Source organism: Eptatretus burgeri, chromosome 15 (genome assembly GCF_056783735.1).
Source record: "Eptatretus burgeri isolate ZD-2024b chromosome 15, Ebu_testis_v1, whole genome shotgun sequence".
In the NCBI taxonomy this organism is placed as follows: Eukaryota; Metazoa; Chordata; class Myxini; order Myxiniformes; family Myxinidae; genus Eptatretus; species Eptatretus burgeri.
In genome coordinates this window covers 25,166,719-25,192,821 of record NC_140975.1, presented here as the reverse complement: position 1 = coordinate 25,192,821, position 26,103 = coordinate 25,166,719, and the positions used below count along the sequence as shown (strand labels likewise).

The 26,103-nt window shown below is 41.8% G+C and overlaps 2 protein-coding genes across 6 annotated transcripts in view; both read left to right on the top strand.

Moving 5' to 3' along the window:
• Positions 1-5,181, top strand: part of LOC147011771 (ras-related protein Rab-37-like) — a 147,135-nt gene extending 141,954 nt beyond the window's left edge. For all 5 annotated transcript variants that reach the window (XM_085858563.1, XM_085858561.1, XM_085858562.1 and 2 more), the window contains one exon: positions 3,270-5,181. In XM_085858563.1, coding sequence (XP_085714689.1) covers positions 3,270-3,372 — 103 coding nt within the window. In that variant the 3' untranslated portion in view covers positions 3,373-5,181. The remainder of the gene's footprint in view (positions 1-3,269) is intronic.
• Positions 1-26,103, top strand: part of LOC147011766 (uncharacterized) — a 369,804-nt gene that overhangs the window by 196,208 nt on the left and 147,493 nt on the right. The window lies entirely within an intron of this gene.

Genomic DNA, 26,103 nt, shown 5'->3' with positions numbered 1-26,103 from the left:
CCACCCCAAAATACACCACCGCCATCCGTCCCAGAAAGGTTACCCCGTGCTTTTCTTATCAAAGAATGGGCATCCCAAAGGCCTTGCCTCAATCCCGGCATTCGGTGAACTGCCCAGAGTGGAGTTTCAGTTTTCTTTGCGTTTTTTGTGTGTTTTGTGGAATGAAATGTTTTATGGTGGCAAATCCTGCCAACCTCCGAATAAAAAAGTAACAACTGCAGGAGGACGTCCACAGACACAGTTGGGCACCAGATATGGATGGCCGTTGGCTCACAAGGAGCTCCTCCACCCTTTGACAGGTTTTGTTTTTATCGTGGTGGGTGTTCATATCATACACCCTCCTCACCGAGAAACTTGGTGAGGGAGACAGCTTAGTGGCCGACAACCCGACCATAAAACAGGTTAGTACAGGGTTCCACGGTACATGTCGCAAGTCATAGACCTGATCTGGTCTGACCTGACCTAACAATAGTTAACTCTGAGCTCAAAAGCATCTGTGTCAAGATGATCGACTGTTCCAGTTTTCCTGGAAGTGATGACTTCCTTCACAACAAACACGAGCACATGCAGGTGCAGGTTTTGCCCTTCAAGTTCGAATTTCCATCCGGCACTCCATAACGTCACAACAGGTACAAGCACGGATGTCCGTCCCACCGGGTCAGCGTTATGAATGTGGAGATGCTGCTCATGGTTCGAGTTCAAGTTTCTTCTTTCCTGTATTGTTTGAAGATTATTAATTCATTTCGGCGGGAAAAGGTTGGTTTGTCTGAGGACGAATTGTTAATCTCGCCCCAAAGGAGATGTGAGACAATTGCAATGCCCCCATCTGTGTATCTGTCCGTCTGTCGATATATTTTTGCTTTCAAAATGTTTTTCTTTGCAACTGCTTGTCTGATCGATGCAAAACTTTAAACATCGATGATGATGATGATGATGATGATGATGATGATGATGATGATGATGATGATGATGATGATGATGATGATGATAATAATTTGTTTCTATGATGTCAAAGGTCACATGGTATGGCAGCCATATTGGATTAAAGGAAAAAAAATGGACATAATTTTCGCTGAAACCGCTCAATGAAAAAAAATTAAACTTGCCATATGTCATCAACTCCCCATGGGGTATATGGGGGTAATAACAATGACATCATCGCTGAGGTGGTATTCCAGCCATAATTGGTTGAATTGAAATCTTTATCTGAAATGTTGTATCCGATCGATGATCAGATGCGAGTGAAGAATTAAATTTATGACATTCATAACCCATGCCAAGAAACTATGTGACATAATAGGGTGCATGGTCATGGATGATATGGGTATACGGGCCAGAATAGGAGTGTGCCATAATAGTAGCGTGTTCAGTTCACGGTGGTATTTTTGTTCAGAATGAACGCACGAAGCGAGACTATGCACTCTATGAGTGCCATTCTAGTTCGGTTTAGTGGTTTAATGAGTGTGTGGTTAAATTAAGAGTTGCATGTTCGAATTTCATCCCTTTATCTATTATTTCAGGATTATAAAATACTGGACTTGATTTCGAAAATTATTCAGACCTTAATAACCATCAGGTTTGGTGAGTGGTCTGGTTAGAGCTTTAATAACACTTATTTGTCCGATCGGAGGGCTGCAGGATAGAATCCCGACCTTTTACCCATCGGTAAAAGATAATTATTAAATACTTCATTAAAAAAAAATTAAGTAACAATGGGAAAAGGTAGACGAGTGGGTTGAACATGTGTGATATAAACACGGCAGGTTCGAATTTTGTCATTTTGCCTTTCATTTAAGGATTATTAAATACTTCATTTGATAAATTATTTAATCTGAAGACTGAGCAGGTTGTGGGTAAAACACTTCTCTGACTGGTGAGGTTGAGTTTGAATCCCATCTTTTTATTCTTTAAGTATTCGAAGATGCTGTATTTATTTGATTGTTGTATTGTTTGATGAATTTTGGGGTGTGTTTGAAGACTTGGTTCTTCACTCAAAGGGTTCAAATCCCACGGAAGGCTGTTCCCTTGGCGGATGGTCCTGGACATCTAAATTAGTTAGTTCTTCAACCTGCTCTTTCAATTTAAGGGAACGGTAAGAGGGTGGGACAGGACAGGGACAGGGACAGGGACACACACACACACACACACACACACACACACACACACACACACACACACACACACACACACACACACACACACACACAGAGAGAGAGAGAGAGAGAGAGAGAGAGAGAGAGAGAGAGAGAGAGAGAGAGAGAGAGAGAGAGAGAGAGAGAGAGAGAGAGAGAGAGAGAGAGAGAGAGAGAGAGAGAGAGAGAGAGAGAGAGAGAGAGAGAGAGAGAGAGAGAGAGAGAGAGAGAGAGAGAGAGAGAGAGAGAGAGAGAGAGAGAGAGAGAGAGAGAGAGAGAGAGAGAGAGAGAGAGAGAGAGAGAGAGAGAGAGAGAGAGAGAGAGAGATAAGGGGGAGGGGGGGAGATGAAGGAGAGCGATAAAATTACAAAATTCTCAAATAAGTAGCAAGAGTGGAGAAAGGTACTTTTTATACAAGGTAAAGTAGTTATTTTAATAAATAATAGAATAGGTGCCCTTTTCATGGTGGAAAATGACCATTTTTTCAGGATAGAGGGGCACCCTTATCACAGGGAAAAGGCTCCTTTTTGTATAAATGAAAAATACTGTTTTCATGGGAAAAATACTGTTTTCATTTCAAAAATACTGTTTTCAAAAGTACTCCCTCCCAATCCCCCGCAATCCTGAAATGCTTCATCGCCTGCCCACCAACAAACGATGCTGGGAGACAAAACCCTGGCTCAACATTCCATCTGACAGACGGTGTAGTCATTGATTCAACACCCTGCCTGTGAAGAATCATGATGGAAGTTTATATAGTTGGGCAAGGAACAGCCATTTTTATTCAATAATGCTTGAGGTTACTTTAACATCCACCCCACCCCATCACTCCCCCCCAAACATTGTATTGTTTTAACACTCCCTCCAAACCCACACACTTTCCTTCAAACCTGCCTTATGATAAGATTGATGTGCTTTGCGATGTTAAATTGCTATATTAGAGGGAAAAATATATTCGGGGAGAGCACAAAATCTGGGACTAGATCAATTTTAGCACTAAATAAGGCAGGAAGAGGTGGGGAAGGTTGGTAGGGGTGGAGCAGATGTCATTTTATTTACTTAACATTTATCCTTGTTGGTCGGACACACTGACCATTAGATCAATAAAATAACTAACATATTGCCATGTTCCCACAGAGAGCTCAAACACCGGGTGGAAAAGCAGCCAAACGATGCAAAATTTCGGATCCAAGACTATATCAACTCGGAGAAGAAGAAAAAATCTACCTGCTGTGGTTAACGAAAGCACTGAGGTTGTCGGTGAGGCCTAAGCTGGAGACACTTTATGCACACCGGTGTGGTTGATGTTCAGAAGGGGTTAATGATATTTGTAGTCACGACTATAACCAGCTCACACAGAAATGGAAACACCATCTCTTAAGGGTACTTTCTGTGCAGTTGGCATGACTTGCAGATACTTTCTCAAACAATTTTTTTTTAAATAACAGAACAGTGTTAATTTATCTCAAATAAAACCCAATAACAATATCAGCAAGAAACAAAATTGGGATATCTCAATACTCTGAGCCCTATTTAGCCATTGTTTTATGCTGCGTCAGGAAAGTACGAAATAGTTGTGACGAAGTGTTGCCTTGCACGAGGGACTTCATTTTCGACTCTGGTTGTAACAAGTTGCATTTGAACAACATATCTATCCATGTCTATCCCAGGCAAAAATAACATTCCTTTCCTGTAATAATTCTCTGTAGACTACTGTAGTAGGACCTGTTACCAACAAAAGTTTATGAGAGCACATCTCTCATATACTATCATTCCAATTGTAGCATTTTTGCCTGGGAATCAATCTATATCTCTATCCATGTCTATCTCTTTCAATCTCTATCCATTTCTATCAATCTATCTCCATCCATGTCTTTCTCTTTCCATCTTTATCTCTATCCATCTCTACCTCTATCCATGTCTATCAATCTCCATCTCGATCCATGCCTATCAATATCTCTCTCCCCACCTACCTTGCAGTGTGTAAAAAGTGTTGCAAATACTGCACACTGCTTTACAAGAAATTTGTCCAACTATTCACAAAAGCTATTTTTATCGTGCTCCCTCTTCAATATGAAAATTGTGACATTATGCCGTTTAAACGTTGGAAACTTGTGTTGTATAGTGCGCTCACTGTGAAAATGGCATTAAAAGCGAGTGTTTTTTGATGCTTCACGACGTTGCAAGTATCTGCCGCACAGAAGATGTTTGCCACTCTGTCCTTTACCGTGCTGTACCTGAGAAGGGCCGTGTGGTCCCAGTAAGTAACCGCTGAATCCAAGTTGCACACTTCACGCGATGCTGCAAAACAAACGATTTCAAACTTTAAGCCAGGGATTTTCAAAAACACGTGATGTCATAATAGCTAAGGCTTTTCACCGATGATCCTCCACAGTACAGATCCATCGCAAAATCGCATTAATGTGATGAGCACACAATATGAACATCGATGACTTATTTAATAAATAAATAAAAGCACATTTTTGAAATAATATTGAAATAACATGAACCAAAACGACAACAAAGTGGAACGTGAAATAATCCGATTTGCCACCCAGCATTTTTGGCTCAACAAAGTAGTATTTCAAAATGATTCATTCAACAAGTTCATGGCAAAGGTCGTCGAAGCATTTTATGGTTGCAAGTGGTTCAGGACAATGTCTCATGTTATAACTTACTAGTGGTTTTGGTTTTGTGGTTTGACATTGTAACTTCTGAGTGGTTTTGCTAAAACCTTTTGTGCTGTAATGTCGCCTTACAAGGAAGCTCGTGTAATTTATATTTTTGTGAAAGCAAAATGAACAGACAGATGAAAAGGTGAAGGAACTTGACCTTTCATGACAATACCAATGTAGCCATCCAGCTTTCGGTATCGCTGGCTCAAAAGAAACATCACAATGTTGATTAATATTTATACACATAATCGCGCTTTGGCCTGTTTGTATGCATTAGTGTTCGGAGATTAATACAACAAAGGAAAATCGGTTTGCTGTGTTTTGCAAGCCGTCAACATTACTGTGCCAATAAAAATCATAAATTGATCATAAAAGTTTTTTCTTGTCCTTTTGACCTCACATGACTGTTTTTTTTGTTTTTGGTTTGTAGAATTCCATCTGAATCCACTAGCGAATAACCCGTCCTTACAAACTGGTAAATTCACCCAGAATTTGGACACCGGGTGAGTGGCAGCGTTAGTCATTTGGAGGCCTCATGCAAAACCCAATAGTGGCCCAGTGGGGGCCCCTGCAATTTGCAATTTGGTGTCTGTCTGTCTCTGCATGTCTGTGGCCGATCCATTCAGTAGTTAATTATCCAATCTCAACCAAACCTGCCAGGGGGACTAATTGTGTCACATGACAAAGGTTGCAGCTCCTTTGTTTGCACCTCCCCTCCTGGGGTTCGGAGGATGGCGACAACACAAATTCTTTACCACTTGTTGCGTAACGAAGATGAAATACATTTTGGTTGATTTTCAATCATTTTTCCTTCTGTTGAGCTATCTTTCGCTTTTCAGTGACATTGGGGTAATTTTGTTTCATCTTTTCCTGCTCCAACATACTTCCGATGAAAAAAAACCCCACAACATTCTGCCGTGGCACACATGGGTTAGTCCATCTTCGAATTAGGGTTGTTGGATTGATCATACAATACATCGTAGTGGATTTGCTCAACAATATTGATTTGTATTGACATTAGGCAATCACAGCATTTTACTGTCATGACCTCTATTACTGAAGGTGGACAGAGGTTCATGTTTTCACCCCTGTCTGTCTTTCTGTGAGCAGGATGTCTGAAAGTTGTGGACAGATTCAAACGAAATTTTGTGAACAGGTTGGATGTGTCATAAGGACGAATCGATTCGATTTTGGTGAAGATCCAGATACGAGAATTTTTTTTAATTGCATGTGATTCTTCACCCTTGAGAGAATGGACCAAAAACCCAATATAGTGTGATACTTCAAAAAGTTGTGGATGGATTATGACAAAATCTGGCGGATATGTTGGTTAGGCAACATGAACAAGCTGATTCGATTTTGGTTCAGGTCCGGATTCCAATCCGGCCTCTCAGTGGGATACAAAACGTAAATTATTCAGCCTGGTGGGGGGTGTGCGCTCTACCAAGTTCCGTTCTAGTCTTGTTGCATTTGTATACATTAAATGTAGTTATAATATTATCCCATTAACCTGCTGTCTTTACTAACCTCAATCCATAATTTTGTAATTGTCTTGTCTCATTAAACAACAGCAGAAAACTTTTTTCTGTTTCATCACGTGACCTAAAACCTCAACCACCAATTTTTTTTTTACCACCTAAAACCCTCCTGTGTACCCTCCCCTCAAGTACAACCACCAATTTTTAACTCATTACATCCAGCGGTTCAGGAGTTCATGTAAGATATGTCAAACAAAGACATAAACTAGAGAGTTACCAGAACACATTACCCTGCACAGACGTGCTGTCTTGAGAAACAAGGACATGGGTGGAGTCTACGAGCAGGTACATAATTTGGTCATGATGATGTAAAATGCCGTAATATTTTGTCCAAGTACTGCTAAGTAGACTTGGTACTTGCCAATTCAGCTGTTCCTTATCAATTGTTTCAAATGGAATGATTGCTTGATGATGATTGCTTAAGCCACTCAGTGAGCACTCCACAAGAAACTTGGTAAACTGAAGATGTCTGTTATACAGTGTCAGGTCAGGTCAGGTATGGGAGCATGCGCTAGAGCAGCAAGTCGCTGCATCCACTTTCCGCCGGTACCCCAGGGGCCTCCGTCTGGCCATCGCCCAGGCAGATGCCTGGCCCATCCCAATCTCCTTGAGATGCCGATCAACCTGCTGCAACCACGAGGCATGTGGTCGGCCCATTGGCCTCCTCCACTCACGAGGCTCCCTCGCTGAGAGAATCTGATGAGCAAGATCAGCGTCAGGAAAACGAGCCACAAGTCGATACAGCCGCAGCTGACGCTCAGGGACTATGCAAGTAACAAATCTCATTTGAGTCTCTCTCAGCAACCGCTCGTTGGACACAAAGTCCGACCAGCGATAGCCAAGGATTCTCCGAAGAGACCTGGCACCAAAGGAATTAAGTCTCGGTCTCAGATCCTTGGTCAGAGTCAAAGTCTCACATCCATATACAGTGTTCATGTATATAATTCGATTTCATTAAAGGTTTAAAGACATATAAATAGAAAAATTATGGGTTCTACTGCCATTTTCCGCAGAGTTTATTACATCACCCGATCTAACACATTACATTAGTTATTTGTGCCTGTTGTATGTGTCCTTTATGACGTCCTTAAAAAAAGTAAGTTTCCTGTTTAGAATGATTTTCAATTGTGTTGGACACCTGCTAGGCAGTCAGAGTATGTTCTGATTTGTGTTCAAAATATAACTTTCAATTTAAATAAGTTGTTCCTCGATCATAAACCGATAATGCCTGGTGTTGGCTTAATGGTTAAGGTAGTGGGCTTGGGATCCTAGGGTCCTGAGTTCAAATCCCGCTCAGCTGTTGAATTAACACCAGGTGGGGTTGACTCTGCCTGTCATCCTTCCGAGGTCGGCAAAATGAGTGCCAGCATGCTGGTATACTGTGTCGGAGTGGCGACCCGTCCAGGATTGTTCCCAATAGCCAAGGAGACTGCTTCGGCGGCACCAACGCTCTGCACAGAGTATGGTCCTAATGGATGGATAAACCGATAAGACAGACAGACGGACGGACATGAACCAATTGCTTAACCTCACTTTTCCCTTCGGGTGCATGGGGTAACAGACACTTCTTAAATTATAATGTGATTCTGCTGAATCAGATTAGGTTTATATAGTTATGGATTAGAAATTATACAAGATGTATCCATAACTTGGGAAGGAAGAGGGGCAGGGGTGGTAATCCTCCAGATGTCTCTCATTCTAAAGATCATCACAGATCTGGTGCAATACAAATGTGCTACTCTCACATTACATTTGTGTGTAAATTAGACCGAAAGAAATGAGACATGGGCTTCAATGTGAATGTATTATGGGTTCGACCAATCGCCATTTCCTTTGAAAATGCACATTACAGGTTCTACCGGGTTACCGCCGTTTTCTTTTCAATGGCTACCGCCATTTTCAAGCGCTATGAAAACGACCGAAATGCAGTGAATTCCCTTATAGCCTGAGTGGAAATGCAAGCAACTTAAAGTAAATGTCAGAAGTTTATAAGCTAAAGCCTGTTCAGGGAAGAACACTTTCGTGACGACGTCCTTTTCCAACCTACCCACACGGCTGATCGCAAAACCACCAGCAATAAACCATTTGCTTAAGAATCGTAATTCCCAAAAATCAGAGTTAAAGGATAAAAAGAAGACTCATTTTGTATACGAGGTCGATTCTCATGGAAAAGCTGGAACATTGACTGGATCAGGACACAATAGAACAAAAGCAACGGGGGGGGGGGGGAGAGAGACAGAGACAGAGACAGAGACAGAGACAGAGACAGAGACAGACAGAGAGAGAGAGAGAGAGAGAGAGAGAGAGAGAGAGAGAGAGAGAGAGAGAGAGAGAGAGAGAGAGAGAGAGAGAGAGAGAGAAGGGGGCGGGGGGTGGATACACTATCAGCAGGGTTGAAGGATAAAATAGAGGGAGATTGGGAGTGGGAGGATGCATAGAATGGACAATATGGATACAGAAGCAAACTCTCAGGAAGGAAAAACTGGAAATTTGGAAGGAAGTGGGTTTGGGAGTTTAGGGTGTGGTGAGGGAGGGGGGGTGGTGAAGGTAGAAAATATCCTGGTTTTGGATGGGGAATGATTTGAGATGGTGGTGAAGAGACCCATGTAGGAAGTTGTTTCAAGCCTTACAGGAAGTTGGTTCCACAAGCAGGAAAAAGAGGAACACATGAATGGAGGTGAATAGTGATTCTGGATTTAGGGAGATTCACCAGGAGAGGGTTAATCGTGGGCCACGTGCAACATGAACAAACCTGGGAGGGGGGGGGAGCAGGGAAAGAACAAAGGGTGCAAGACCAGAAAGTTGGTGGTTAGAAGACAGAGACAACACCGACCTGCTTGCGATGGGAAAGTGATAGGCCCATAGACACGGCTTCATCGCGGGACACTGGACTTCTGCATCAAACGTCAGAAAAGTAAACAGAGACGTAAGCTGAATTCTCATTTTCATCCTGTGCCGACAGCTCGAGAGGTCCAAAGTAAAATCACCACCGACGTCATACTTTTCCATACATGGCACACCATTCAACATGAGGGGAAGGGCAAATTATTGTCACGAAACGTCTTATCATGAGAAGGTTCGCGTTATGTCGGTCTGCATCAACTGAAAGCAGGCAAGAGGGCATCGTAACCACCATGGGAAATGAGGTGTGGCTGACGTTTCAAGCATTAGCCCTTTCTCAAAGCCCTCTTTTGCTCTGAGTTATGAGAATCTTTTAAGTGAATATATACGATATGACTGAGACTGCAGATTACTTCCACCAAACAGCAAACCAGAGATAATCAGGAGTTTAATATTATAGCATACTATTGATGAAGTTTAATAATACAGTGTTAACATTTTTGACCAGACCCAGTGGTGTAACAGTTAGAGCGTCCACGCCGAGTCTGGGAGGTCAGTGGTTCAAACCCCGGCAGAGTCATACAAAGACTTACACAACGGTGTGTGCTGCTTCCTTGCTTGATATTTCGCATTTAAGAGGATAGAGCACGGACAATCCCCATATGTTGGTATCCTTGGGGAGGAGGGAGCACGGATAATCCCCATATGTTGGCATCTATGGGGAGGAGGAAATGCCCTAGCTGAATGTGGTGAGAAAAGTGGTGCCATTGTTATGACGTCACTGGTACCCAGAGTATCCCGGGTAGGTGTCGGCACTTCCCCCAAGCTCAGTGGCTGTGTTAAGTGTTTGTCTCCTCATGCAGTATGTCCATGTCTGTGTGTGAGTGGCAGCTCCATTAAGAGCAAAAATAAAATAAAATAGCCCCACATCTGAACCCTCGAGCTCATGATGTGAAGCACCCAGAATCAAATGCCATATAACATACAGACCGCATCAAAATCTGCACTCATTAAAAGGGTCTATGGGGGTCGGGGGGGGGAGAGATTTTGACCCCCCAAAATAGGTATGTGCTCTCTCCTCCAAAACTACGCACACCATTTTGATGAAATTTGCTCACGACCTTCATCACCCGTGATGTACCAAAGTTTTTGCACGGCATTAAAATAAATCAGGGTCCGAGGGGGGGTCTGCAGGAGGTTTGAGCTCCCAAAATAGGTATTTGCTCTCTTCTCTGTAATGACATACAATTTCATTGAAATTTGTCCACGACCTTCATCACCGATGATGTACCAAAGTTTGTTCAAGCCATTGAAAAAAAACCATCAGGATCTAAGGGGGTCTGCGTGGAGTTTGAGTGACTTGCAACTGATCCAGGTGAGCTTCAGGACATGTAGTCCTATTTTTAATGAAACGGTGGTAAGCATATTGTGCTACTTTTTTGTTTTTAATGACTGCTGTAAAGTCATCAATCAGGATGAGATTAAAAAAAAAATCAATTACGAAGAAGAAGAATAAAAAGAGGGAGAGAATATTTGGTCGGTATGGTCATATGAAACGAAGGTCAAGATATGAAGCTGTAAAGAAAGCACTAAAGTTTGTGGTTGAAGGAAGAAAGCTGAGGATGTCCTGAAAAGACGTCGATTGAAAACGTCAAGAACGATAAGGAATGTTGGTTTGTCAATAAATAAACTGATGCAATGGATAGCTCTGCGTGGAAGAATGCCATCATCCCAGCAACCCCCTGGAAAAAAAAAAACATGGTTGTAAAAACATGTTGTTGTTGCTGTAAAGTCATCATGGGCTGTTCTTGTATCTTTCCAGAGCAGCTTGAATCGTCGTTACACTGAACGCTGGTTTCCTGGCGCTGCATCTGATGGCAGGAGAAACGTGGAACGAAATTCCCTGAAGTGATTTTAAATGGGAAATAGGTAAGAGGAGGGCAGGTGTTGGGATGTGTGCTTTGGTACAGAATGATTTGGTGACAAGGCTTAACCCTTTGGACTCTGGCGGCCATTTTACCAGCTGTAATTCAAACTTCCATCTCCCCGAGTGGCCAGCTTACCGGCCACTATAGTAACCTCCATCTACCCGAGCGGCCAGTTTACCAGCAACTATTGTAACCTCCATCTTCCCGAGCAGCCAGTTTACTGACCACTATTGTAACCTCCATCTTCCCAAGCAGCCAGTTTACCAGCCACTATAGTAACCTCCATCTACCCGAGCGGCCAGTTTACCAGCAACTATTGTAATCTCCATCTTCCCGGGCAGCCAGTTTACCGACAACTATAGTAACCTCCATCTTCCCGAGCGGCCAGTTTTCCGGCAACTATAGTAACCTCCATCTTCCCAAGCGGCCAGTTTACCAGCCACTATTGTAACCTCCATCTACCCGAGTGGCCAGTTTACCGGCCACTATTGTAACCTCCATCTACCCGAGCGGCCAGTTTACCAGCAACTATTGTAATCGCCATCTTCCCGAGCAGCCAGTTTACCAGCAACTATTGTAACCTCCATCTTCCCAAGCAGCCAGTTTACCAGCCACTATAGTAACCTCCATCTACCCGAGTGGCCAGTTTACCGGCCACTATTGTAACCTCCATCTACTTGAGTGGCCAGTTTACCGGCCACTATAGTAACCTCCATCTACCTGAGCGGCCAGTTTACCAGCCACTATAGTAACCTCCATCTACCGGAGCGGCCAGTTTACCAGCAACTATTGTAACCTCCATCTTCCCGAACAGCCAGTTTACTGACCACGATTGTAACCTCCATCTTCCCAAGCGGCCAGTTTACTGACCACGATTGTAACCTCCATCTTCCCAAGCGGCCAGTTTCCCAGCCACTATTGTAACCTCCATCTATCCGAGCAGCCAGTTTACCAGCAACTATTGTAATCGCCATCTTCCCGAGCAGCCAGTTTACCAGCAACTATTGTAACCTCCATCTTCCCGAGCAGCGAGTTTACCGGCAACTATTGTAACCTCCATCTTCCCGAACGGCCAGTTTTCCGGCAACTATAGTAACCTCCATCTTCCCGAGCAGCCACTTTACCGGCCACTATTGTGATCTCCATATCCATGAGTGGCTAGTTTACCGGCCACTATTGTAACCTCCATCTACTTGAGTGGCCAGTTTACCGGCCACGATAGTAACCTCCATCTACCCGAGCGGCCAGCTTACCGGCCACTATAGTAACCTCCATCTACCCGAGCGGCCAGTTTACCAGCAACTATTGTAACCTCCATCTTCCCGAACAGCCAGTTTACCGGCCACTATTGTAACCTCCATCTACCCGAGCGGCCAGTTTACCGGCAACTATAGTAACCTCCATCTTCCCGAGCGGCCAGTTTTCCGGCAACTATAGTAACCTCCATCTTCCCGAGCAGCCAGTTTACCAGCAACTATTGTAATCGCCATCTTCCCGAGCAGCCAGTTTACCGGCAACTATAGTAACCTCCATCTTCCCGAGCGGCCAGTTTTCCGGCAACTATAGTAACCTCCATCTTCCCGAGCAGCCAGTTTACCGGCCACTATTGTGATCTCCATATCCATGAGTGGCCAGTTTACCGGCCACTATTGTAACCTCCATCTACTTGAGCGGCCAGTTTACCAGCAACTATTGTAACCTCCATCTTCCCGAACAGCCAGTTTACTGACCACTATTGTAACCTCAATCTTCCCAAGCAGCGAGTTTACCAGCCACTATTGTAACCTCCATCTACCCGAGTGGCCAGTTTACCGGCCACTATTGTAACCTCCATCTACCCGAGCGGCCAGTTTACCGGCCGCAATTGTAACCACCATCTACCCGAGCGGCCATTTTACCGGCCACTATTGTAACCTCCATCTACCCGAGCGGCCAGTTTACCGGCCACTATTGTAATCTCCATATACATGAGTGGCCGGATTTTTCTCCAGGGAGCCCAGGGTGGGGGAGCCGAAACTCCAAGGAGCTCAGGATTCAAAGGGTTAAATCTGCCCCAGGTGAACAGTGAAGGTGTGCACCAATTGAGCACCAGTTTGCCTCAAGGTCTTCATAAATAATTAACCTTTCTGTCGTTTTTCTCTACCAGTACCGTTTTTACAGCCATTTTTCCCTGCTGTGCAGGGGTTTGGCTTTTTCTTGAGGCAATATTTTATGGCCGGATGCCCTTCCTGACGCCAACCCTGGTCGCCTCTTACGACACACAGGGATATGGTACACCTATTCTAACCGGGGTATACACCGGCCCAGTACACTGGCACTCATTTCGCCGACCTCGGAAGGATGACAAGCTGAGTCAACCCCCTGGTGTTAATTCAGCAGCCAACGGGTCTTGAACTCAGGACCCTGGGATCCCAAGCCACCATCCTAACCACTAAGCCAACACCAGGCTTGATACTTCTACTTCTACCAGTACAATGACAAGTAATGCTTGTTATAATTATATCTCCCTTATTGTCATTCAAGGGCCGCAACCCACATTGGAAGCCATCTACATATTGCATACACAAAATACCATGCACGGCAACATTGAGTTAAAAAAAGCCAAATCTGATAACTATTGGAATTAGCGCGACAGGTACTACAATCTAACTTGCCAATTAAAAAAAACATACTGATGTAAACAATGGAACAATCCTTTAGCTGAATAATCCAAGACACCATGAAAAATGTATTTTATCATTGAGAATTGTAATTAACCTTTAAATCAATATGGATTTGAATGGTAAGGCTGACAGCTGTCAAGCACAAAACCAAATGAGCTATCTGTGATCCCACTCATATGTGCAGCGATATTAATTCCAATTTTAATTAAAGAGGAAGTGGATTAAAACAATGGAAGAAAATTCAAGTTACTCTAAGATGTTATTGCTCAGGAACATTATAGGCAGCATCACAAAGTCGGTAGACTTCTTATGTAGGGATAGTCCGGACACTCCATTGGCTCAATACAACATAAATCTACCAAGATAGAACACATATAAACCTATAAATGACCTACCAGTCATTTGCGGAGAATTTCCCATCCAATAACACTTGTTAAACTTTTGGGACATCAGTGTTGAACAAGAAAAAAACATAGGAGCAATACCCCTGGGTGCTCACCTGGTAGTGGCTGGATAAGATAACCAGGCAACCACTGGTAGGCAAAGATGACCCACAAAACATATAACGGAGAAGAAAGTAAAAACCTATGGATGTTTTCATTTAATTCCGTGAACAAACTTTGGTTCATCACGGGTGATAAAGGTTGTGGTCAAGTTTCATCGGAATTGTGTGTGATTTCTGAGAAGGAAGCACATATTTTGTGGGGCAACCCCCACGTAGAACCCTTTGGACCCCAATTTTTTATCGTCGTGAACTTTGGTACACCATGGGTGACCCTGACCTTTGGTACACCACGGGTTAAGTTTTATCAGAATTGCATGTGCAGTTTCTGAGAAGAAAGCAAATACTTATTTTGGGGGGCAACTCTCGTAAAGCCCCTTAGGACCCCATTTTGTTTAATGCCGTGAACAAACTTTGGTACATACACAGTGATGAACGTTGTGGTTGTTTCATTGAAATCGTATGTGTAGTTTCGGAGAAGTTGCAAGTATTTGTGGATGGACGGACGGACGGACGGACAGACGGACGACGCGCCATCCCACAAGCTCCCTGGAACTATATTCCAGGTGACCTAATGAGAGACCCAGAATGCCCATTTGTCAATCTTCTTATTTTTTTCAGACAGCCTAATACAAAATTGCTTTAAGCTATGAACTTGGTTTAAATGCCAATCTACTGCATTTTGTAGTGGTAGTTTTGTACATTTTGTAGTGGTAGTTTTGTACATTTTGTAGTGAATCCTATCCAGGTTCCTCCTGATGACTTCATCTTTGCTTTTTGCTTGTTCAGGTTCCTTCTGATGACTCCAATGCAGGACTGTACTTATTTGGTCTTCCATTTGATTTGATTTTAATCCCATTCTACATTAAATTGAATAACAATTAAAAACGTCATGGGTCAGGGTCAGGTGTCCAATCAAAGCAGGGTTGAATCAAATTGGGACGTCTTGGTACGGTCATCTTGGCGGTCATCACCGCCAGCAGTTATAAAGTGGCAGTTCTAATTATGTCTCTTTTTAATTACATAACACACCAGTACACAAACACCACCTAAAAAACACCTCACAAAACTACACAACCACCACACAAAACAAGCCCTGGTGAGGGTCTGCAATCTTTGATTGCTTCTTTTCTTGTTTTTTTTTTTTCTTAACGTGTTACATTAGTTATTCATGCCTGTTATTTGTGCCCTTTATGACATCCCTGAAACAGTAAATTTATTGTTTGGATTGATTTTCAATTTTGTTTGTCTGCCAGACAGGCAGACGGAATAATAATAAAAAGAAATCATCTCTCTTTTCTGTGCATACGCGATCGGGACACATTCACAGCCAAAGTACTGCTGAACTACAGGCTCGTTTTCCGATTCATGTACAAAATGTAACAATGAATTGAAATGAAGTTGTTCCTCAATCATAAACTGGTGTTTGTGGACAGACAGGCAGACAAAGTGAACAAATTGCTTAACCCTGCTTTTCGCTTCGTGCACGTGGAGTAATGAAAGTACTATTCCTATAATTGTCTTTGCTAAATGAATGATGTACTTCGATGAAACACGCATGGAAGAAGACACTGCACGAGTCCTTAAATTGAGCAATTTAGCACATCTCTACCAGTGCACTATGGAACAACTAAGAGTTGTTCTTGACGAAAGACTTCATGCTACGTGATTGAAGCCAAGATTGTTAGTCCACTTTCCAGAGATGGGAGCTCACAATAAGGGTCGAGATGTCTTGCTTGTGTTTGAAGACAACATTGGTACTGCATTGGCCAGGGCCTGTGAACTGGATAGGGGACAATGATGCAGTTGTCCTTGCACATGCATCAGCAATAGTTCCTTGGAGCATGTTTGACAACAAGCACAATTCCGTGGGTCATTCCCCAGCAACTGCCTTTCTTGTTGTGTGCAAAATCAACTACTTGCCTGAGAAGAACCAAACATCTAGGATCAAAGCCATACTATAAGTGCAGGACTAGCAGCACTCTTAATAACTCAATATTTGAAGCATAATAGTGCAAGACATCTCTGAGCATAGAAGCAAACTGTCAGACAAAATTCTGATCACGGGTCACCTCTTCCAATCTATATCGGCCTTATGCTCCATGAAAAAAAAAATGCATGAGAAGTTGACAAGCCCAATCACATGACTGTGTACCTCTAATGAGACAGAGAATATCTAGTGAGATCAAATCACCGTGTGCCTTCAGTGAGATGGGGAATAGTGTCTGCAAGCGCTATTCCATGGAACATGTGGTTTGTCCAATAACTCTAAGTGGAAAAATCTTTACGACTGCTGCAGTGAAAAAACCAAAAACTACAGCCCTCGTGCCTCAACAGCAAAGGATTCATTCTTTGGCACAGGAATCTCCTTATTCCAGCATCCAAAATAGGAAGGTGATGGTACAGATCAGGGAACAGTCATAACGACAGGTGATGTTGCTTGAAAACAGTTGCTCTTCTACCTGACTGCAATATTACAGAAATGTTCATGCTGTTGTCTCAAGCATCATCAATCCCAGGAGCATGCTTTTAGTATAAGGAAAGGAAAAACATTAAAATCCATACTGATGATGAAATTATTTCAAGTTATGAAATTTCTAAATATGATGAATGTTTTAAATAAGTCTATGTTTTTATCATCATGAAAAGCATGGGGTTTAATGTGTTACTTCATCAGGGTGTGTCGTACAATTATGTATGAACTGAGCCATTCTCCAAAATGGCCATCACCAAGTTACCTGCGTATAAGCTCTATAAAAATAATAAAATAAAAGAAATCGTTCCAGCACATGAAGATGTACATACACACCTCATCCATGAAAATGCTCAGCCACTGCATATACATTTCAGTAAAATATCTGGATTTTTTTGGTTGGCCATTTTGGAAAATTGTGACTGTTGGACACTTCTAAGCACTAACCTGTGTGCTATGGCATTTAAACATACATATTTCCCATCCATGAAAACTTATGGTCAATTCCATATGAGAGATGCCAATTTTTGGAAAATTTCATTTTTGTCAAGTCTTCAGAAAATATAATTTCAAAGAGAATATTATGCAAGAATAAAAAACCAGTTGCAAATGTCTCTGCTGATTTTCTTGTAGGAGCAGTTTGAAGTTAGGTATTTTTCTGTCTGATAGAAATAATTTTTTAACTCGTTTTTTGAGCAAATATGTCTCACTAACAAGTATGGCTATTCCCTTATAATTTACTGATTCATCATTCTCATGTACCCTGGTGATAAAATAAACAAAGTTCTGTCATCAATACTTTTTGTTAAATACAGGAAACAATTACAAAACATACACATTTTTATTGGTAATTCTGTTACCAGAATATTGAAGAATTTCTTCCTCTGAGTTTACTTCTCATTCGAATAATTTGTAATTGTAAATTCTCTGATTTCATGTCATTAACAATGTCTTCAAACAAAAAGTTCTGAAAAATCCTTACACATATTTGAGAAAGCATGGTAACGGAATTACATTCGACAAGGGAATTACAGTAACGGAATTATAAGTGTTTACTGGAGCTCCATAGGATTCAGTAGTTTAAGGCTTGATGCATGAATGAGCCACAATAGGTCAGCAATTGTTGCAGAGCTATTGTATCCGCTCAATGGTTCCCAACCTGTGGTCCGTGGACCAATGGTGGTCGGTGAGGGTACTGCGGGTGATCCGTGGAGAAAAATAAAATAAAAACAATAATGATAACCTAATAATAATATAAATCACATTCACCTCTTATGTATCATATTCGATGCTTCATTATTATTCGCAATGTAATTTGTTTCACAAACATCTTTGTGTAATGTATTGTTGTGGTTGTGGGGGTAGATGGAAGAATTTAATAGGAAAGTTAGGATTGAATAGAGTTGTTTGGTCTATTCAATAGAGTTGAATAGAGAATAGATGTGTAGGAGACATCTCGATGTAATTAAGTAGGGAAACTGTGCGCTTAAGTGTTACTTGTCACCACATGGGGGGTGGTGCCATGTTAATTAGGTAGGGGTTAAGAGTAATTACTCCAGTATGTAATCACCCCACTGTGAACTTTCCCAACGTTTTGTATTCCAAGATTGGCAATCAAGGTGGGGAACATGTCCCTAAAACAACTACAAGCAGGCAGAAGCCTCACCTTCCCAGGTTTTGTGTGAGCAGACCATGCCGTGACAGAGGATTGATGGGCGTGACGAGAGATGCATGAAGAGGATGAGGGTGTGGGAGCCAGAAGATCAAATAGGACGGAGAGTGTAGAGTTGGGAGTAGAAACGCACGAGTGCGGAGTGAGGGACGCATGTGGTCGAGAAAGAATCTAGTTAGGATATGGCCTGCAAGAACAGTTTGGTGTGAGGCAATGTGAACCGATATTGGATGGTCAGACCGTGGAAATTCAAAAATGGATCGGTGGCTTTTATCTGGCACGCTTGAGAGAAAAGAGACAAATGGTCAAAATGACAGAGAGACATCAGCAAATGAAACTCAGCACCAACAAAAGTAAACAAATAGTGCGGAGAAAATATAGCAGTGAATACTTAAAAGTGGGATTTACTTTGACTGGTCCTGAGAATGAACTGTTACCAGTATGTGTCATGTGCTATGATGTTCTGTCAAATGAAAGCTTAAAGCCTGCTAATTTTCACAATTATCTTGAGACTAAACATATGGACACATATGTGGAATATGTGTCCAAGCCAATTTAATTCTTTGAAAACAAGCTCAAATAATTTCAACGTAGCAAGAAAATTATGGAATGTATATCGAAAGGCAGTGATAATGCAAAGTCTATGGAGGCCTCGTATCAGGTAGCTCGGCTCAAAGTAAAAGCAGGGAAGCCGCACATAATAGGGGAGGAGTTGATATTGCCAGTGGCTACGGACATGGTGGGTGTTATGCTGAGAGAGGAAGCCTGCAAGCAAATTCACGATTTAATTGTCATATAACACACTTCAACGCAGAATCGATGAGATGGCCCACAAAGTGTGTGATCAGCTCATAGCGAGAATACGAGCCAGTCGATTTTATGTGTTTCAACTGAATGAATCAACGGACATTGCAAACCTTTCAAACCTGCTCACCTATGTAAGGTATGAACACAATGGAGAGATATATGATGACTTTCTCTTTTGTAAATCGTTGCCCATACGCTCAACTACAGAGGCTATTTTTGACGTGTTGAACAGTTTCATTTTTGAAAATCGGATTGATGGGGCCTGTGCAATGTTAGGCCAACACAGTGGGATTATTACGCGTGTAAGAGCATTGGCTCCGCAAGCAACATCCATTGACTGCAGAATCCATCGGGAGGTGTGAGCTGCAAAGAAAATGCCTACTGATCTCAAGACCGTTTTGGAGAAAGTGGTTTCAGTTAATTATATTGAGGCCCATCCATTGAATTTGTGAATATTTGCAACTCACTGTGATGAGATGAGCAGTGATCACCATCAACTATTTCTGCACACTAAGGTGTGCTGGCTGTCCCAAGGAAAGGCACTCGCTTATCTTTGAGTTGCATTTATGATGAGGTGAGAATTTTTTTTAACTTGACTCAAAGTTTGAACTTTCACATTGCTTCGGTGATTTTCAGTGGCTTGCCAAATTGGCATATATGGCAGATATTTTCGATCACTTCAATGGTCTCAATCTGTATCTTCAGGTAAAATCAGTGACATTCTTTCATGTGCAGGACGAAACAGAAGTGGTGATCAAGAAAATAGAGAAGTGGACCAAACGACTTCAGGAGTCTAATTGCAACTCGTTGAAGAATCTGTCAGATTTTTTGGTCACGGCAAAGATGCAGCTTCCATACAATGTGAAACACATCATTAAAGAGCACCTCCAAAGTTTGAAAACAAACCTACACGAGCACTTCCCTGTTCCCAACACAAAATTCAACTGCATACGAAATCCCTTTGTGAGCCTTGATGATGACATCCTCGCAAGCCTGATCACGACAGAGGCAAGACAGTCTTGTGGAACTGTCGTCCTGTGACAGTGCTTTAACGCAGGATTTTTTTCGGCAATACCTGACTGACTTTTGGCTTTAAGTTGCTTTGGAACACCCAGCACTATTCAACAAGGCAGTAAAGTTTCTGAGGCCTTTTCCCACAACCTACCTTTGCGAAATTGGATTTTCAGCGCTCGTCACATCAAAGACCAAATATCGGAATAAACTTCCCGTTGAACGGGATCTCCGATTGAGACTGTCATCGCTGAAACCTGACATCCAGCAATATCAGCCTTCTCATTAGGTAAGTGTTGTCTTTTTCCCACTAGTAGGCCTACTGCAGGTAAATGTACTATGAGTGCAATGTATTCGCGAGTGAGAATAACATATATTTTCAGAAATAGCTGCGTTTTACTACCCATTGATATTCAAGTTTAACTACTCCCATCAGCCACAGGCTATGTTAAAAAGGTTTAAAACAGCTTGCTTACGTTGTGGTCCGAAAAAGTTTCCAATGACAATGTAGTGGTACACATAAAGGAAAAGGTTGGGAACTGCTGTATTAGCTTATTAGTGGACCAACAGAGGGCAGTATTTGGCATAATTTGTGAAAGCAAATGGTTTGCTCAAAGAAAGAGGAAGCTGAATAAATCCATTCACATTCAAAATTCTGGAAAGTATTTTACATCAGATTCTGCAGGATTCATGATGACAGATTAAAATCAGAAAGGTGTATATTATATTAATAAGTGTAAATCATGGATTAATTATCTAAGAGAGAAAAAAAATCATAGAAATATCATGGCTGGGATATTTCTCAGGACCATTCAAACGTGGCTTGATCAGGAAGTGCACCACTTCAAGAACTATCTTTTTTTCTGATCGTCTATCAAGCCGATTCAAACAGCATTTCCTGCTGTGAAGTCTCACTCTCCTTGATCCAAACGTGGTCTAGAACTTTTTCACTACCACCCATGGAAAGGGTCCTGTCAATGACATTGGTGGCACAACAAAAAAAAAATTAGTCTCGACAGAAATGATGTATGAAAAGCTGACGTCACAACATCAACACCGTTCACAGAAGTTGCCTCAAGAAAATGTCTCGACATCAGAGTGATCAACTGAAGAAAGGAAGAGATTGAGAAGATGACTCTTCAACTTGATGATATGTGTGACAGTATAAGGCCTATCCCAAACACAGAGCAGATTCATAAAGTCACTACTGTTGAGCCATACATACAGTACCTTCAGAGTAGTCACACCCCTCGACTTTTGTCACATTTTGTTGTGTTGCAGCCTGAATTTAAAATGGATTTACTTGAAATTTTTTTGTCACCAATCAACACAAAATACCCCACAAATACAAAGTGAAAACATGTTTTTAGAAATTTTTACAGATCAATTAAAAATGAAAAGCTGAAATGTCTTGCGTCAATCAGTATTCGACCCCCTGAGTTAATACTTTGTAGAAGCGCCTTTGGCAGCGATTACAACTTCGAGTTTTCTTGGGTATATACATCAGCTTTTCACATCTGGATTTGGGGATTTTCTCCCATTCTTCCTTGCAGATTTTCTTAAGCTCTGTCAAGTTGGACAGGCAGTGTTGGCAAACAGCAATCTTCATGTCTTTACACAGATTCTCAATGGGATTCAAATCTGGGCTTTGGCTGGGCCACTCAAGGACTTTCACATTCTTGTAATGAAGCCATTCCAGTGTTTCTTTGGCTGTATGCGTAGGATCATTGTCCAATTGGATATAAATCTTCGCTGCATTCTGAGGTCTTTTGCACTCTGAAGCAGGTTTTCCTTAAGGATTTGCCTGTATTTGGCTCCATTCATTATTCCCTCTGTCCTTTCAAGTCTCCCAGTCCCTACCACTGAAAAGCATCCCAATAGCATAATGCTGCCACCACCATGCTTCACGGTCGTGATGGTGTTAAATGGGTGATCAGCTGTGCTAGGTTTCCACCTGATGTAGCACTTTGCATTCCGGCCATTTCAATTTTTGTCTCATCAGACCACAGAATATTTGCCTCATGCTCTCAGTGTTTCACATGTGTTTTTGCAAACTCCAAGCTGTTTTGTGCCTTTTCAAACATGTGCCTTTTCCTCAGGAGTAGCTTGTTATGCGCAATGTTATGCAAAATCGGCTTCATTAAGATACCACTTCAGAGGCGCTGATGCAGTCTGCTCGCAGTGATAATGACGTCAATGATGTTCAAGATGATTATGATTTTCATTACCTTGAGGATGATGGTACTGACACTGCCAATGGAGAAAGTAAAGATGAAGACAACAGGAACTGCATAAATGACAACAGTCTTAATGATCAGAGCAACAAAAATGACAACAGTACAAATTGTGATGTTGCATGAGTTCATGATGATCTGCCAAGCAACCTAGTACAGGACAGCAATAATAATTGGGAAGGGGACAGAGGGTGGAATCAAACAAATTATGTGAAAGAGCTCAATTAGAAACGGGTCTTGGTGAAATATACGAAGGAGAAAAATTCCAAGAAGTTTATTGACCAAGTGATGGCAACTAAAGTATGTGATGATGAGATTAATCAAATTCATGAAGAGAACAGAATTTGACAAATTTGTGTGGCCTGAAGTTGATGATATTGACACTCTTGGTAATATTGACACTCAGATATCATCCAGACACTTCCAGAACCACAAATGGACAGGTATTCCAGAAAAACCTTCTCTCTCAAATTCAAATTGTAACCAGTGTCTGTGCCATTGTAGTGGCCATTGTTAGCCCGAGATGACTTGCATGTATGAATAAATATGTGGGGCAATTGAGGTAGTTTTTGAAATGTAAATACTAAGGCCTAAGTCACATTTGGCACGGCGGCCGTAAGGTCTACAAAATCTACGGCCACTAGTAATTATAGGGCGGCCGCAGTATTTCCACGGTCACACAATATAGCAGTCACATATGTTTTTATTTTTCGGGGAGCTGCACGGCATATTTAGAAATTGTGGAAACCGAAAACGTGGGGGTGCCGTACAGTCTTTGATTTGATGTCGCACGGTGACCTTAGGGCGTCCCTGCGGCGGCCATAGAATTTTCAAGGCAGACGCAAGGTGCCCGCAAGGTGACTGCAGAGGGGGCCCCAAGGCGAACGTGCGGCCAGACGGACGGTAACGAGTGGGTATATACATATATATACATATATATATACATATATATACATACATATACATATATATATATATATATATATACATATATATACATACATATATATATACATATATATATATATATATATATATATATATATATATAGCCTGGTGTTGGCGCAGTGGTTAGGGCAGTGGCTTGGGATCCAAAAGTCGTGAGTTCAAACCCCGTTGGGCCACTGAATTAATACACCAGGGGGTTGACTCAGCCTGTCATCCTTCCGAGGTCGGTGAAATGAGTAGCAGTGTACTGGGCCGGTGTATACCCCGGTTAAAATAGGTGTACCATATCCCTGTGTCGTAAGAGGCGACCAGGGTTGCGTCAGGAAGGGCATCCGGCGTAAAACATGTGCCAAATCACTATGCGGATCATACGGATGATCCGCTGTGGCGACCCCTAACAGGAGCAGCCGAAAGAAGAAGAAGAAGATATATATATATATATATATATATATATATATATATATATATATATATATATATATATATATATAGTTTGGAATATATATATATATATATATATATATATATATATATATATATATATATATATATATATATATATATATATATATATATATATATATATATAACTGAATATGCCAGTATATATAAAACTGAATATGACAGTATATATAAAACTGAATATGCCAGTATATATAAAACTGAATATGCCAGTATATATAAAACTGAATATGCCAGTATATATAAAACTGAATATGCCAATATATATAAAACTGAATATGCCAATATATATATATATATATATATATATATATATATATATATATATATATATATATATATATATATATATATATATATATATATATATATATATATCTGAATATACCAGAATATATAACTGAATATACTATTACTATAATATATATAACTGAATATACCAGTATATATAACTGAATATACTATAATATATATACAACTGAATATACCAGTTCGGAGTACCGTGGTGCCCCCAGAATCCGAACGCCCCATTGTTTGAACAAATTGGAATCCAAACAATTTTTTCGAGAAAATTTTGCCCTACAAACCCAACACAACGTGGCGTTCATGTTTGTTCACGTGCATCTCCCCCGCCTGTTCGACCCGGATCTTCGCGCTTTGTTCATTCAGTTCGTCGGTGGAAGTCCTCGTGAAAGCATCTCTCGTGTATCGATCGCTACTTTACCTCATGTTTTCACCTTGATTTCTGCTGGGTTTTTTTTTACTCATCTTGTGTTTTAATTAATAACAAAAAAGCAATCCGATCACGTGATGTGACGGACTGTCGGGCAAGGATTTAATTTCACAGAAAAACCGGTTGTAATTTGGAATATCCATGATTACCTCAGCCCGATGCGTTTGATGAAAGTGATTGTGGTTCTGGGGGCATCATGTTTGATGAGCTGCCATGGAGGCAGCGCTCTCGCAGAGTGCGCGAGCAACCGGAACCCAGGCCGGAGCACGAGCCTGTGTGGACCTTTGGATGTGGTGATTGTACCAGTTTACATACAATACACCGCCACCGAAGGTCATTTACTCATCTTATTTTACCTTAAACATGGGTAATTTCAGTTGAAAGTGTCTTGAAAGTGGGTTTTCTTGGGGTCCAGGAACGGATTAATACACTTTCCATTATTTCTTATTGGGAAAATAGTTTTGGAATCCGAACTTTTTGCAATCCGAACACCCAGCCTCCTGGAACGAATTAAATTGGGATTCTGGGGGCACCACTGTATAGGCAAACACCTATACTCTGATCTCTAGCGGTAGCGCACGGTGGACGCAGACTGCCACTACCGTACGTAGGACGCACGGCGGGCGTAGGGGAACTGTGCGTCGACCCTGTGTTGCCCGCAGGTAGTCACACAGACCGCAAGGCCACCGTACGTTGAACACAGGGACGCCTTAGGACTACCCTATGGCGACCGTGGAAATAGTGTGGCCGCCATAATTTTGTGGGGGTTGGCAAAATTCATTTTTCATTGATAAGAGCCTACGGCAGCCACACGAATAACGCAAGACCACCGTACGCCCTACGTACGGTCGACATGGAACACATCTACGTCACAGCTTGGCTTGTCGAATTGCTACGGCCAACGTAGAAATGAAAAAAGTTATAACTCCGCGCTATAATTCCACGGCGACCCCTCCGGCCTGTAAAAGATAGCCATACGGCGTAGGGCCACCCTGAGGCCACCTCAGAAACTGCGGCCGCCGCACGTTTCTGTCAATTTAGGGGGGGGTACGGCCGCTGTATCCTAGCCGTAGAGCAAATGTGACTTTGGCCTAAATAACATGTTTTTCACACCATGCAGACTGCTATTTGGACAGCAAAGATAGATATTCGATGTAGATTCACTGGCACTGCCCAAATATTGCCCAGTTGTAATTCTGTTACAAAGTGCATTAAATGCAAATTATGTGATGAAAGTTATGTAGTCGGACCCCGACATTCGCGGTCCCGCTATTCGTGGACTCCACATATTCATGGGTCATAAAGTGTAACCTGCTTCAACATTCGTGCTTCGAGTATTGTCGTTTTTTTATTTTTATTTTTTACACTTTTGGACTGGTCTCCTCTATCCACCTAGGAAATTGGAATTCAGCCAACATCACAGCATTACATAAAAAAGGTGCAAAAACGGATCCCCTTAACTCCAGCCCAATTAGCTTACTGCA